General features: G+C 41.9%; 3 protein-coding genes across 3 annotated transcripts; 2 read left to right on the top strand and 1 right to left on the bottom strand.

Moving 5' to 3' along the window:
- The first annotated feature begins 291 nt into the window (after nt 1-291).
- On the top strand, nt 292-1,551 carry LOC129966459 (uncharacterized). The gene has a single exon (XM_056080884.1). The coding sequence runs from the start codon at nt 292-294 to the stop codon at nt 1,549-1,551; it is 1,260 nt and encodes a 419-aa protein (XP_055936859.1).
- Nucleotides 1,552-11,192: 9,641 nt separating this feature from the next.
- LOC129966458 (uncharacterized) lies at nt 11,193-12,401 on the bottom strand. The gene has a single exon (XM_056080882.1). The coding sequence runs from the start codon at nt 12,399-12,401 to the stop codon at nt 11,193-11,195; it is 1,209 nt and encodes a 402-aa protein (XP_055936857.1).
- A 2,292-nt stretch (nt 12,402-14,693) lies between these two features.
- Nucleotides 14,694-15,950, top strand: LOC129966457 (uncharacterized). The gene is made up of 2 exons (XM_056080881.1): nt 14,694-15,267; nt 15,355-15,950. The coding sequence occupies exons 1-2, from the start codon at nt 14,694-14,696 to the stop codon at nt 15,948-15,950; spliced, it is 1,170 nt and encodes a 389-aa protein (XP_055936856.1).
- The last annotated feature ends 332 nt before the right edge of the window (nt 15,951-16,282 follow it).

Here is a 16,282-nt window from a genome sequence, read left to right as displayed (position 1 = left end):
TGCGTGGCGACCCATTTGAAAGACGGGTGGTGCACTGTGGTCCCCTGTGCATCAATCGGCTGGTAGATGGTCACCCGAGTGGCTAGTCTGCTAGGGATCAAGCGAAGGGGTTACTCCTTGGGCTTGGCGTTAAGGGTGGTCACTGTCCCCGGGGGTAACTCCCAGCGTATAGGTTCCGGCTAGCACTGAGGTGTATGCCGAGGCTGGAAAAGACCAGAGCCGGTAATTGCCTTCCCTTGTAGGGCTCCGTGGTGGGCGGTGCCGTCGGGCCCGAATCTCCTTCAATATCATATGGCTCCTCCCAAGAAAGGTCCCTTTAGTGGGCGTCACATTATTCCTCAACAAGTCAATTTTGAAAACCATTTTGATAAGTTTTTCGTCATCAAACGTATTTCCGAAAATAATGAAACGTTTGAAACCGTTTCGCCATTTTTAGTGCAAAAGGCTATAGCTGCAACTGTTGGTGACATTACATCTATTCGCAAGATGCGTTCTGGTGACTTGCTTGTCGAGGTAAATTCCCGAAAGCAAGCCCAGCAAATTCAAAAATTGAAAGCGTTATCTACAATACCTGTCAGTGTCAGCCCACACCACTCGCTAAATATATCTAAGGGTGTCATAACTTGTGGTGAAATACTGAATCTTCCTGTAGACTTAATTACAAAGGAATTGAAGTCTCAAGGTGTCACAGATGTCCGCCGCATTACCATCCGGAGAGACGGCAATATAATTGAGACAAAACACCATATCTTAACTTTTAAGTCGCCAAAATTACCTGAATTTATATATGTGGGATATATAAGGCGACCTGTCAGACCATACATACCTAATCCCCTGAGGTGTTTTAATTGCCAGCGTTTTGGCCACTCGAAGGCGAACTGCCGCGGGACCCTCACTTGCGCCCGCTGTGCAGGAAAAGAACATGATAGCCAGCAGTGTACCGCACAAGAAAAGTGCGTGAACTGCGGGGGAAATCATACATCCTTCTCTCGATCGTGTGAACGTTGGAATTTAGAAAAGAAAATAACAACAATTAAAATCAAGGAAAACATCTCATATCCTGAGGCTAGGCGGAAAATCGCAATACAAACGCCTACGCCTGGTGTAAGTTATGCGTCTGCTGTCCAAAAATCTTTTTGTGCAAATTGTACATGTCCCAGTTGTACGAAATCTGTCAAAGCAGGAAAGAAAACCTCTGCATCGGATACAGAACAATCCATAAACAGTGCTTCTGACACTGACAAACAAGTAAAACCTCAAACCAAATCTAGACCTCAAAAGTCAATGAAATTAAAACTTGCAAAGCGTGGCCAAACGCAGAAAGATCTATCTGCGAAACTTAAGAAATCTATTAGAAAAAATTCTGTCGCTTTGGGACTAGCGGCACAAGGTTTAGCACATAAGGACTTGCCGTCCGTATTCGGTGGTAAACGTAATAGTCCCGACCTTAAACTGCACCCATCGGAAGATGAGGATGATTTTGATATGAGTTGCGACGTTTCTGCAACTCCTACTGTTGCTCCTTATAATTCTGTGACACATCTCTCTTAATGGGTACCTTCCTTTCGTGGAATTGTCGCGGCATTCGGTCCAAACTTCAGGACATGAAGACCATTATCAACACCTTTCATCCTGTTTGTTTTGGTGTTCAAGAGACCTTCTTGACACCCAACATTCCATTAAAACTACGAGGCTATAATTGTGTTCGGAAAGATGCAGGCACCGGAGTGCACAATTCTGGAGGTGTCTGTATTTTGACATCAAATCTATACCCAAGCACACCGTTAAATTTACATACACCTCTACAGGCTGTGGCTGTACAAGTTCATATCAGAACACTGGTTACAGTCTGTAGTATCTACTTACCACCTAATGATGCCATTAACTTACAAGCACTTAACAACTTGGTGGACCAGCTTCCAACACCATTTTTGATCATTGGAGATTTCAATGCACATAGTTCCTTGTGGGGTTCAGGAAATACAAACATTCGTGGGCGACAGATTGAACAGTTTTTAACTGATAACTGTCTCTGTCTGCTCAATAAGGATGATAAAACGTATTTCCATGAACCCACACGTACCTTCCATAATCTCGATTTGGCCATATGTTCCCCCGAGCTATTACCATTTTTGAATTTGAAAGTTGGGGATGATCTTCATAATAGTGATCATTTTCCTCTAATTGTCTCTCATGCTGATAGAGGCTGTGGAACCTGTCTGCCACAGCGTTATCTATTCCAGCGAGCGGATTGGGAGACTTTCAGACAATTGGCAAAAATTACAAAGTCTATGGTCAATACTACATGCGTCACGGAAGCAGTACGAAACGTCATTAAATGTTTAATTAGTGCCGCTGAAAAAACAATTCCTAAAACTTCACCACGCTTACGGAAATTCCGAAAACCCTGGTGGAATGAAGCCTGTCGTGACAGCCACAAACAGCAGAAAAAGCTGTGGAACATCTTCCGAAGGTACCCCACCACAGAAAATCTCGTCGCATTCAAACGTGCCAAAGCCATTGCTCGTCGCATTCGTCGTCAAAGTCAGAAGGATTCCTGGAGAAAATATGTATCTTCGATTACATCTTGTACTACAAGTAAACAGTTGTGGAAGAAGGTAAAGGCAGCAAATGGAGTCTATCGGGAATTTTCTTTTCCTGTTCTTAAAACTGGAAGTACGACTCACTCTGCTCCATTGGATATCGTTAATATTTTTGGGCAGACATTTGCACAAAATTCCTCTATTGATTTCTATAGTTCTTCATTCATAGCAACTAAGAATCGCGCGGAAAAACAGTCTTTGAAATTTCATACTCGAAAACCTGTTCCGTACAACTGTGAGTTCAAGATGATTGAATTAATTTCAGCTTTATCTCAAGCTCATGATACCAGCCCTGGCCCAGATGGTATCACTTATAATATGCTTCGCCACTTAGATGAGGTATCGCTCTCCAATCTCCTATATCTGTTTAACAGAGTTTGGAGTGAGCAAAATTTCCCATACCAGTGGCAAGAAGCTTTTGTGATTCCCATCCTGAAACCGGGCAAAGACCCTGCTAACCCTCTGAATTACAGACCGATTGCTCTAACTAGTTTCCTTTGTAAGACACTTGAGCGTATGGTCAATGCCCGACTTGTCTTTGAATTGGAGAAGAAAGCTTGCATTCCGCCCCAACAAAGTGGTTTTCGTAAAGGACGTTCAACTATTGATAACATTATTCAAATAGAAACCCAAATTCGTAACGCGTTTGTCCGTAGAAATCACCTTGTCTCCATTTTCTTTGACATAGAAAAGGCATATGACCGTACTTGGCGTTATGGAATTTTAAAAACACTTTTCGACTTGGGTTTTAAAGGAAACCTCCCAATTTTTATTGAACGTTTCTTGTCGACTCGTACGTTTCGAGTACGATTGGGAAATTTTTATTCTGATGCTTTTATTCAGGCTGAGGGTGTTCCGCAAGGAAGTGTCCTCAGCGTAACACTTTTTATCCTGCATTTTAGTGAAATTTTAAATATTTTGCCACCATCTGTCAACGGAACTTTATATGTCGATGATTTGCAGATATCTTGTCAAGGGAGTAACATGCACTTAATTGAACGGCAATTACAAAATGCTATCAACAAATTGTTGAGTTGGTGCGATGACAATGGACATAAACTTTCAGCTGAAAAGAGCAAGTGTGTCCATTTCTGTAGAAAAAGGAGCATTCATCTTGACCCTAACCTGTCAATAAGAAATATTATTATTCCTGTTGTTGATGAAGTGCGGTTTTTGGGAGTGGTTTTCGACAGGAAACTCACTTTCCTCCCGCATATCTTGCAATTACGGAAGAAGTGTGAAAAGTCACTAAATATCCTTAAGGTGCTTTCCTGTACATCTTGGGGTGCTGATCGCGCATCCCTTCTTCGTATCTACAATGCTGTTATTTTATCTCGGATGGATTATGCATGTATGGTTTATGGTTCTGCCAGATCTTCTGTTTTACACAGGTTAGATACTATTCATCATGCAGCTCTAAGAATTTGCTCTGGTGCTTTCCGCACTTCACCTGTGAAGAGCCTTTATGTTTTATGCCATCAGTTACCGCTTGAATTACGCAGAAAGAAAATCTCTATTCAATACTATTTTCGAACACTTTGTGTCCCACAACATCCGAGTTCTCATATTCAATTTCCTGCTTCCCTCCGCAGACTTTATGAAGCTCGCCCTTCTCACATACTACCTTTCAGTGAGAGAATCAAAGGCATTGTACACGAATCGAACCTGAGCAACGTTACTTTACAAACTTCTGACCCTTCGGTTTTTCCACCTTGGGATATACCAGTTTTTTCCTTCTTGAATCCTTTTTCTGGCTTTGACAAATCCACAACAGCTCCGATTGTTTTTCAGCAAATTTTTAATTCTCATCGCAACCATTATCATTCCTACACACCTATTTACACCGATGGTTCAAAAGCAGATGAACATGTTGGCTGTGGAATAGTTTTTGGATCTACTATTCACAGTCATCGCCTGCATAACTCTTGTTCAGTCTTTACTGCTGAATTAACAGCCATTTTTTGTGCACTTCAGCAGATTAGAGTTTCTACCCAGCGTAAATTTTGTATATACTCTGAACGCATGAGTGCCTTGAAAACCCTTTCTAATTTTAGCAACCGAATTCACCCGGTTGCTGTTGATATTTTATCCTCTCTACATACGCTTAATAATAATGGTTTTAATATAATTTTCTGTTGGGTTCCTAGCCATGTTGGTGTCTTTGGAAATGAGTTGGCGGATAAAGCTGCAAAGGAAGCTTCTTTGTTTCTGCAACAATCTCTTGTATATACGGATGCGAAGAGAGCATTCTCTTATTTTATTAATCAGTTATGGCAGAATGACTGGGATACACAGGTCCATAATAAGCTTCATTCAATAAAAACTTCTGTTAATTTGTGGCCTGCTCTACCTATGCGAGAGATTGATGTAAAACTGACTCGTCTTCGCATAGGGCACACCCGTTTTACCCATAAACATTTGTTGTTTGGAGATGAAGCACCGAAATGTCCGACATGCCGTGTAGACTTCACTGTTTTACACATTTTAATACAATGTCCCTCCTTTAATCATCATCGCAATCATTTGTTTTCTTCGCCATTATCATTAACACTTCTAGACTTAGTGGGTGAATATCCCCACAAAAATATTTTTCGCTTCTTAAAAACCATTGGTTTTTATAATTCTATTTAGTTTTTATTGCCTTTTAAATCGTCTCTGCTCCAGTTTTTGTTTCACTTTTTAAATTTACATGTGGAATTTAAAAACATTGGTCAGATCAACTTAATTCTTATAACGCTTTTAAGTTGTTATGGAAAATATTTTAATCGTATGTCTGGCGCAGTTTTAGCCAAAACATGGCTCTTGCGCCAATAAATTTCAACCAACAACAACAACAACATACTCCTTGGGCTTGGCGTTAAGGGTGGTCACTGTCCCCGGGGGTAACTCCGAGCGTATAGGTTCCGGCCAGCACCAAGGTAAGCACCGAGGCTGGGAATGGCCAGAGCCAGTGGCTGCCTTCCCGTGTTGGGCTCCGTGGTGGATGGTGCCGTCGGACCTGAAGTCTTTTCATATCGCATGGGACCTCGCCGCAATGCTCCCTTCAGTGGGCATCTTTCTGTACCGTCACAAGTTTTAAAACCGTACGATGCATTTTTTATTGTGAAGCGTGTTTCTGAAGTTAAAGAATAGTTCCATACCGTATCGCCTTTTCTTGTAGAAAAAGCTTTAACCGGAAGTGTAGGAGAAGTGGCATCTGTTCGGAAACTTCGTTCAGGTGACCTACTCGTTGAAGTTACATCAAGACAACAATCGAACAAGATTTTAAAATTGAAATCTATGGGCACAATAAAAGTTTCTGTTACTCCACATGGTTCCTTGAATTCCTCGAAAGGTGTAATTTCCTGTGGGGAACTATTCAATGTCTCTTTGGAGGAAATCACTCAAAAATTGCAAAGTCAAGGAGTGACCCAGGTGCGCCGAATTTCTATTAGGCGAGATGGAAAACTCCTTAATACTAAGCATCTTATTTTAACATTTAACTCTCCAAAATTGCCAGAGTCGATAAAGGCTGGGTACATGAAATTACCCGTAAGACCTTATGTTCCGAATCCTTTGAGATGCTTCAATTGCCAGCGTTTCGGCCATTCAAAGGCCAACTGCCGCGGGACTTTAACATGCGCCGGTTGTGCAGTACCTGGCCACGAAAGCAATGAGTGTTCAGCGAAAGAAAAATGTGTAAACTGTAAAGAAGACCACGCCTCTTTCTCTCGCTTATGCCCTATCTGGAAAAGAGAAAGAGATTATTTCTGTTCAAGTTAAAGAGCAGGTGTCATTTCCTGAAGCTCGGAGAATTGTCAGAGCTCGTACACCTGCACTCGGAACAAACTATGCTTCTGTTGTAAAGGGTCCACCAAAAACTGTAGGGATCCAATATGACACAAAAGATTTTAAGGCTAACTCTGAAACTGATAGTTCAGTTACAATATCTGAATCTGATCAGCCTTCCGATGTTACGCCAACTATAATCAAACATACACGAAAGAAACATAAATCTGCTTCCGAAAAATCTCTGGCTCTCAAACATTCAAAAAAATGTCGTTCACAAAGAGACTTGAAGAAAAAAATTTCGTCTTTATCAGTCCGGAATTCAGTCGCTTTGGGATTAGCGACAGAGGGCTTAGCTCATAAGGACTTGCCGACCATATTTGATAAACCCACTAGTCTTGATCACCTTTCCCTCCATCCGTCAGAGGAGGAGGACTTTACAATGAGCTGTGATGTTCCAAAAACTCAAAGCAATGTTGCAAATGATTTATCTCCCAACAATATTTCTTAATGGGTACCTTCGTTTCTTGGAATTGTCGTGGTCTCAGATCCAAAATTACTGACATCAAGTGCATTATCAATTTCATCCTTCTTGTTTTGCATTTCAAGAAACGTTCTTGAATCCTAACGTTTCTTTCAAACTTCGTGGCTACAATATAATCCGTAAGGATGCAGACACAGAAACTAGTAATTCTGGAGGTGTCTGTATCTTAACTTCTAACCTTTTCCCCAGCACACCTCTCAAATTACATACTCCCTTACAGGCTGTGGCAGTTCAGGTTCATACAAGAACACTTGTTACAGTCTGTTCTATATATTTGCCACCACATGATGTCATCAATCAGTAGCAACTTAATAATCTTGTTGATCAGTTGCCTTCACCATTTTTAATACTCGGCGACTTCAATGGGTTGAGGTTGAGGTTGAGGTTTATATTTTTATGGCACAAGAGCCAGAATTGGCTATGCTGCGCCAAGACACATGGTACGAATAGATTACCATACGATTAAAAATCTTGTTTCCTCCAGGCTAAAAATTGATAAAAACATTTTGTTAAAAGTATTTATAAAAAGGTACGAAACTTTAAATAATAAAAGTCTATGATTAAAACAAATGTTTTTTTTAAAATAAACAATGATATTTATATAAAATGAATAAAGTTAGTAGCTCTTAAAAAGTCAAAAATATTACGGTGAGGCTGTTCTCCAACCAGTTCACGCAAATCCAATGATGATGAATTAAAGAAATGCGCACGATAAAAATTAAATTTGGGACATTCAATTAAAATATGTAAAACTGTGAGATTAACGTTACAATCCGAACACATTGGTATCCTCTCGCCAAACAAAAGATGTTTGTGAGTTAGGCGGGTGTGACCAATTCGTAATCTAGTTAATTTTACATCAGCCCATCGAACCGAAGCAGCAGGCCACACTCCAATTGTCGGCTTGATAAAGTGCAGTTTGTTTTCAGTTTCACGATTCCAAGATTCTTGCCAAATTGAAAGAATATAACCACTATACATATTAATAAGGTCAATATGTGGGCAAGAGCGCTGAAGAATATGCTTAGCCTCCTTGGCTGCAATGTCAGCCGCTTCATTGCCGGTTATGCCAACATGACTAGGAATCCATCTGAACTGGATGTCATACCCCTTAGTCTGAAGATCTCTCAAACAGCAAAGAATATCAATTGCAATAGGATGCCTGCAATTTGAAAAGTTACACAGTGTCTCTAAAGCACTCATACTATCTGAATAAATGCAGTAATAAGTCTCTTTAGAAAGAGAAATTCTTTCGAGAGCTAACAAAATTGCAGATAGTTCAGCAGTCAAAACAGAACACGAATCATGCAGACGGTAACTATATGTAACCTCCGGAAAGACAATACCACACCCGACAGATTGAGAGGATTTTGATCCATCAGTGTATATCGGTATGTAAGTTGAAAGTTGATGAAGATGAAAATTAAATAACTGCTGGAAAACTACAGAAGATGTAGTAGCTTTATTAAAATTCAAAAAAGGGTTAAAATATGAAAAAATTGGATAATCCCAAGGGGGGAAAGATAAAAAGTTAACTGGATGAACCTCGACATTTCCAAGGCCCAAATCCTGAATATCAACCCTTATTCTTTCATGAAAAGGCAGAATATTATAAGGACGGGCATTGTAAAGTCTATGAAGACTAATAGGCACCGTCAAATTCTGGACTGGGTGTTTGGGAAGAGAAAGCATGCGGAAGAAGTATCGAACTGCTAGCTTTCTTCGCCTTAAATGCAAAGGTATCTGATGGGAAATCACGTACAAACTCTGAACTGGTGAAGTCCTGAAGGCTCCAGTGCAGATCCGTAAAGCAGAGTGGTGCAATGGATCGAGTCTTCGCAAAATGTTGGATCGAGCAGAACCGTATACTTCGCAGCCATAATCAATGCGCGAGAGTATCAATGCTTGATAAATGCGAAGTAACGAAAGTCGATCCGCTCCCCAAGCTGTATTCGATAGAACTTTTAGAATATTGAGTTTTTTCTCACATACCTTCCTTAAATGAAGTATATGTTGAAGGAAGGTGAGTTTTCTGTCAAAAATAATTCCTAAAAAGCGCATCTCTGCAACAACCGGAATGGCAGTATTACGGATATAGACCACAGGATCTGGGTGAAGACTTCGCTTTCTACAGAAATGAACACAACAACTTTTCTCGGGAGAAAGTGCGTGTCCATTTTCATCGCACCAAGATAAAAGTTTGTTGATAGCGATTTGCAGTTGTTTCTCAATGAAAGGCATATGCGATCCTTGACAGGATATCTGAAGATCATCCACGTACAAGGTTCCAGTAACAGTTGCTGGTAAAACTTTAAGAATTTGGCTAAAATGTAGAATAAACAAAGTAACACTTAAGACGCTTCCCTGAGGAACGCCTTCCTGTTGAACAAAAGTATTTGAAAGATAACTGCCAACTCGAACACGGAAAATACGACAAGATAGGAAGTTTTTTATAAAAACAGGTAAGTTTCCTCTAAGACCAAAATCAAATAATGTGCGAAGAATTCCATAACGCCATGTACGATCGTATGCTTTATTAATGTCGAAAAACACCCCAACAAGATGGTTTCGACGGACAAAGGCATTACGAATGCGAGTTTCCAAATGAATAATGTTATCAATGGTGCACCTTCCCTTTCGGAAACCACTCTGAAAGAGGGGAATACAGTCATTTTTTTCCAATTCATATACAAGTCTCGCGTTAATCATGCGTTCGAAAATTTTACACAGGCAGCTTGTTAAGGCGATTGGTCTGTAGTTCAATGGATTACATGGTTCCTTTCCAGGTTTTAGGAGTGGTATTACAACTGCTTCATGCCACTGGGAAGGGAATATTTGATCATTCCAGATTCTGTTAAATAGGCAAAGAATATTAGCCAAGGAATCTTCATCCAGATGGCGGAGCATGTTGTATGTAATTCCATCCGGACAAGGGCTAGAATCATGAACTTGAAACAGCGCTCTCTTTAATTCATTGATTTGAAATGCGCAATTATACGGATGAAGATGGTCGGTTTCGAAATGGAGATGTATCTTCTCAGCACGCCTCTTAGTGGCGAGGAATGTTGAATTATATGAGGCTGTGCTTGAAACTTTCTCAAATGTTTGACCGATAATGTTAACGACTTCTATAGGAGAAGAATATGAAACGTTTCCTGTGTTTAAAACTGGAAACGAGAACTCCTGGTAAATCCCATTTACTGCCTTAACTTTTCTCCAAAGTTGCGCACTGGTTGTATTTGAAGTGATAGAGGAGACAAATTGGAGCCATGATTCCCTTTGGCTACGACGTCGAATGCGCCGTGCATTTGCTCGGGCTTTTTTAAAGGCAATGAGATTCTCCGTAGTTGGATACCTACGGAAAATTCCCCATGATTTCTTTTGTGTCTTGTAAGCGTTGCGGCATGCATCGTTCCACCACGGCCGACGAAATGCTCGTGGGTGGGGTGAGCTCTTAGGGATTGCAATGTCAGCAGCATTTCTAATTGTGTTAATAACATTTTGAGTAGCATCAGTTATATTTTCAACAGCAACCATTGCTTCTGTAATAACTGCAAGTTCAGTGAATGTTCCCCAATCTGCCCGCTGGAATAGATATCGTTGTGGACGCTGTGTTCCACAAGTACTATCAGCATGGGAGACAATGACAGGGAAGTGATCACTATTAAACAGACTATCTCCAACTCTTAAATTCAGCAATGGGAAAAGTGAGGGAGAACAAATAGCAAGGTCAATACTGTGGAAAGTATGCGTCGGCTCATGGAAATGCGTTTGCTCATCATTATTAAGGAGACAGAGACAATTTCCCGAGATAAATTCTTCAATCTGTCTCCCCCGAGAATTTGAGCTATCTGAACCCCATAAAGGACTATGGCCGTTAAAGTCACCAATCAAGAGAAAAGGTCTAGGAAGCTGATCAACTAAAGCATTGAGGTCGTTTTGACAAATAGTTTCATTTGGCGGTAGATAAATAGAACAGACTGTAACGAGAGTTCTAACGTGAACCTGGATAGCTACAGCCTGTAGAGAAGTATGAAGAGTTAGTGGGGTACTGGGGAACTGGTTGGAGGTCAGAATGCAAACTCCACCGGAACTAATTCTCCCAGTATCAACATCTTTCCGCACAGAATTATAACCACGAATCTTAAAAGGAATATCTGACCTCAGGTGGGTTTCCTGAAGTGCAAAGCAAACAGGTTGAAATGTATTTAATAAAACCTTAATGTCAGAAATCTTGTAACGAATGCCGCGACAATTCCAGGAAAGGAAAGAACACATTAAGAATTATTTGGGGAATTTTTATTATCATTCGTAGGCGGAGTTGCAGAAGCATCACAACTCATCTGAAAATCATCTTCCTCCTCGGAGGGATGGAGTCGCAATAATTCCGGACTCTTCGGCTGACCACCGAATAAGGAAGTTAGGTCTTTATGAACAAGGCCAGATTTTGCCATATCTAAGGCAAGAGATTTTTTGGTAGAAAGAGCTAAGGTAATGTCTTTAGAAGAACGACCTGTTTTTGAAAGTTTCAGTGCCAGTGATTTCTGTGATTTTGAAATTTTTTTCCTCTTTGGTTTTAACTTGTGTGGTGAACCAGCATCTGAAGCATCTAATTCAGTTGTTAGCTGATTATTAGAAAGGGAAATACCTACACACGATTTATCCTGTGCATTTCCAGGAGTGAAAGGAGTTATTACCTTTGCCGCTTTTGCATAACTAATGCCAGCCGGTGGTAGACGGGCTTTCACAATCCTTTTTGCTTCCGGATAAGATATTTGATTCTTAACCTTGACAGAGAGTACTTCCTTTTCTAATTGCCAGATAGGGCAAGTGCGGGAAAAGGAGCTATGCTCTCCTTTACAGTTAACGCATTTTTCATTTGCAGTGCAATCAACGCTCTCATGCCCGGCCTCAGCACAACGGGCACAGGTAAGAGTACCTCGGCAAGTAGCTTTGGAGTGACCTATGCGCTGGCACTGAAAGCAACGAAGTGGGTTTGGTATGTATGGTCTGACAGCTAATCGCATGTAACCCGCCTTAATAAATTCGGGTGTCTTTGGAAAGTGGAATGTCAGAATAAGGTGTTTGGTCTTCATAACATTACCACTCCTTTTAATTGTTATTCGCCGGACTTCCGTAACGCCTTGGTTTCGTAATTCTTTTAAAATTTCGTCAGTCTCCTCATTATACAGCTCTCCACAAGTAATAACTCCTTTAGAAGAGTTCAGAGATCTGTGTGCACTAACAGTGACAGGTATCGTTGACAAAGATTTAATTTTCAAAATTTTTTGAGCTTGTTTCTTATTGGCTACTTCAACAAGTAAATCGCCAGAGCGAATTTTCCTTATTGCTTTAGCTTCACCGATATGCCCGGATATAGCCTTTTCAACTAGAAATGGTGACACACCGTGAAATGTTTCATTTTCAGATGATACACGACTAATTATGAAAAACGATGGTGATGGAATTTGATTTTGAGGCCCCATACGATATTGCGCATGATTCGGGCCCGACGGCACCGCCCACCACGGAGCCCAACAAGGGAAGGCAGCCACCGGCTCTGGCCATTCCCAGCCTCGGCGCTTACCTTGATGCTAGCCGGAACCTATACGCTCGGAGTTACCCCCGGCGACAGTGACCACCCTTAACGCCAAGCCCAAGGAGTTGCCCCTTCGCTTGACCCCTAGCAGACTAGCCACTGAGGTGACTAGGTACCAGCCGATTGATACACCGGGGACCACAGTGCACCACCCGTCTTTCAAATGGGTCGCCACGCACGGCAAACACGTGGGGTTTTGGCTGTCCATGAGAAGCAAGAAGCAAACAGAGCGGCGACAGCTTCTCATGGAGAGCTCCCTCGCTTGCCGTCGAGGGAAAGAAAAAAAAAGGCGACAGCAGAAGGCGCAGAGGAGAGTAAACCTAAAGGGAGTAAAAGATCCATGGGTACCTCGGGATTGGGACACCCGTACTCACCTATAGTAGGTGAGCCCCTGAGGGGACTTCAATGGGCATAGTACTTTGTGGGGTTCAGAAAGTACAAATTCTCGTGGGCGACAGATCGAGCAGTTTATTACCAATAACTGTCTCTGTCTGCTCAATAATAATGAGAAAACGTACGTTCATGAACCCACACGCAGCTTCCATAGTCTTGACCTAGCTATTTGCTCTCCTGAATTGCTACCATTTCTGAATTTCACAGTTGCCAGTGATCTTTCCATTAATTGTCCTCCATGTTAATAGTGGCGTTGCGATTCCATGTCCTCCGCGTTTTCTATTTGAGCGGGAAATTGGACTGCCTTTACGCAACTTGCAGACATCACAGAGACAATGGTTAAACTTTCGGATATCACGGAAGCAGTGCAAAATGTTACCGATTGTATTATTTATGCCGCAAACAATACCATTCCAAAATGTTCCCCACGTGCGAGGAAATTCCGGAAACCGTGGTGGAATGACTCTTGCCGCGACAGTTACAGAGAACAAAAGAAACGATGGAATATTTTCGCAAGTACCCTTCAACAGAAAACCTTATTGCGTTTAAGCGCGCCAGAGCTAATGCTCGCCGCATCCGCCGACAAAGCCAGAGAGAATCTTGGATTAGCTTTGTATCTTCAATCACATCTTCCACTTCAAGCAAATTGCTTTGGAAAAAAGTAAAAGCTGCAAATGGGATCTATAAAGATTTCTCCTATCCCGTGCTAAAGACAGGAAATAGAACGATTGCCTCTCCCATAGATGTTGTTAATACTCTCGGGTATACTTTCGCACAAGTTTCCGCTGCCGATTCATATAATTCTGCTTTTTTGGCGAAGAAGAATCACGCGGAACGAAGAGTTTTGCGTTTTTCCACCCGAAGATCCCTTCCTTACAATTCTGAGTTGAGGATGCATGAACTGCTAACGGCCTTGTCTAAAGTTAAGGATACAAGCCCCGGTCCGGATGGAATTACCTATAACATGCTTCGCCATTTATCTGAAACTTCTCTTTCAAATTTGTTGTATTTATATAACCGCATTTGGTTTGAGCAGAAGTTCCCTTCGCAATGGCACGAAGCTATTGTTATTCCCATCCTTAAACCCGGTAAGGACTCTTTTTACCCTCTGAATTACAGACCTATAGCTCTCACAAGTTGTTTGTGCAAGACATTGGAACGAATGATCAATTCTAGGTTAGTTTTCGAATTAGAGAAGAGGGCATGTATTCCGCAAATGCAGAGCGGTTTTCGTAGAGGGCGTTCCACATCTGATAATATCGTCCTTCTCGAGACTCAACCCCTCAGGGGCTCACCTACTATAGGTGAGTACGGGTGTCCCAATCCCGAGGTACCCAGGGATCTTTACTCCCTTTATGTTTTACTCTCCACTACGTCTTCTGCTGTCTCCTTTTTCTTCTTTCCCTCGAGGGTAGGCGAGGGAGCTCTCCATGAGAAGCTGTCGCCGCTCTGTTTGCTTCCTGCTTCCCATGGACAGCAAATACCCCCACGTGTTTGCCGTGCGTGGCAACCCATTAGACGGGTGGTGCACTGTGGTCCCCGGTGTATCATTCGGCTGGTCGCTAGCCACCTGAGTGGTTAGTTTGCTTGGGATCAAGCGAAGGGGCTACTCCTTGGGCTTGGCGTTAAGGGTGGTCACTGTCCCCGGGGGTAGCTCCCAGCGTATAGGTTCCGGCCAGCACCAAGGTCAGCGCCGAGGCTGGGAATGGCCAGAGCCGGTGGCTGCCTTCCCTTGTTGGGCTCCGTGGTGGGCGGTGCCGTCGGACCTGAAGTCTTTTCATATCGCATGGGGCCTCGCCGTAATGCTCCCTTCAGTGGGCATCTTTCGTTACCAAAACCTTTCGATATCTTTTTTATTGTAAAGCGTGTTTCAACGGAAAAAGAAACTTTTCACTCTGTATCACCTTTTTTGGTCGAAAAATCTCTAACTGGAAACATTGGAGAGGTGGCATCCGTTCGAAAGCTCCGATCGGGTGACCTACTTGTTGAAGTGTCGTCGCGACAGCAATCCCACAAAATTCTAAAGCTGAAATCTTTTGGACCGATACCTGTTACTATTACTCCCCATGGTTCTATGAATTCCTCGAGGGGTGTTATTACCTGCGGGGAATTGTTTAATGTTCCTTTGGAGGAGATTACTGAGAAATTACAAAATCAAGGAGTGACGCATGTCCGCCGCATTGCTATCCGGCGAGATGGACAGTTACAAAATACTAAACATCTTATTTTAACTTTTCATTCTCCAAAATTGCGAGATTCAATAAAGGCCGGCTATATGAAATTGCCTGTAAGGCCTTATATACCTAACCCTTTAAGATGCTTCAAGTGCCAGCGTTTTGGCCATTCAAAGACTAACTGCCGTGGGACTTGAACTTGCGCCCGTTGTGCAGTAGTTGGCTATGAGAGCACTGAATGTTCATCGAAAGAGAAATGTGTGAACTGCAAAGGAGAACATACTTCTTTCTCCCGTGATTGCCCTGCTTGGAAATTAGAAAAAGAAATAGTCACAGTGAAGGTCAAAGAGCAGGTATCATTCCCTGAAGCTCGACGAATTGTGAGAGCTAGAACACCTGCATATGGAACCAGCTATGCTTCTGCGGTTAAGGGGCAGCTAAAAACTGTGGGAATTCAATACGATACAAAAGATTTTAAACAGGGCTCTGGATCCGATGTTCCAGTTGCAATTGTAGATACCGAATCCGATCATAACCCTGATTTTGTTCCAATATCAACCAAACGCAATAGAAAGAAACTCAGGTCTACTTCTCAAAAATCTTTATTACTTAAGCTTTCAAAGAAAAATAAATCTAAAACAGATGTGAAAAAGTTGCCTTCGTTCACAGTAAAGAATTCTGTCGCTTTGGGGCTAGCGACTGAGGGCTTAGTTCAGAAGGACCTACCGTCCTTATTTGGCATGCCCAATAGTCCTGATCATATTTCACTCCATCCGTCAGAAGAGGAGGAGGATTTTTCTATGAGTTGCGGTCCTTCGCATGCTCAAAACAGTGTTTTTAAAGACAAACCTCCCATTCCACTTTCTTAATGGGTACCTACATTTCCTGGAACTGTCGGGGTCTCAGGTCCAAAATTGATGATATTAAGAACATAATTAATCACTTTCATCCTTCTTGTTTGGCAATACAGGAAACTTTCCTGAACTCCGAAATTTCTCTAAAACTCCGTGGTTATAATATAGTCCGTAAGGATGCAAACACAGGAATAAATAATTCTGGAGGTGTCTGTATCCTAACTTCTAACATTTTTCCCAGTACACCTCTTCAATTACACACTCCCTTACAGGCTGTGGCAGTTGAGGTTCATACAAGAACACTTGTTACAGTCTGTTCTATTTATTTGCCACCACATGAAGTGATT

This window comes from Argiope bruennichi, chromosome 4, assembly GCF_947563725.1.
Source record: "Argiope bruennichi chromosome 4, qqArgBrue1.1, whole genome shotgun sequence".
Taxonomy (NCBI): Eukaryota; Metazoa; Arthropoda; class Arachnida; order Araneae; family Araneidae; genus Argiope; species Argiope bruennichi.
This window is presented reverse-complemented; position numbering and strand designations above follow the sequence as displayed.

Coding starts and splice junctions, on each gene's coding strand:
- LOC129966459 (XM_056080884.1), top strand. CDS start 292: ATGGCTCCTCCCAAGAAAGGTCCCTTTAGTGGGCGTCACATTATTCCT.
- LOC129966458 (XM_056080882.1), bottom strand. CDS start 12,401: ATGGGGCCTCAAAATCAAATTCCATCACCATCGTTTTTCATAATTAGT.
- LOC129966457 (XM_056080881.1), top strand. CDS start 14,694: ATGGGGCCTCGCCGTAATGCTCCCTTCAGTGGGCATCTTTCGTTACCA. Junction 15,268..15,354: donor CCATTCAAAGACTAACTGCC/GTGGGACTTGAA, acceptor TGAACTGCAAAG/GAGAACATACTTCTTTCTCC.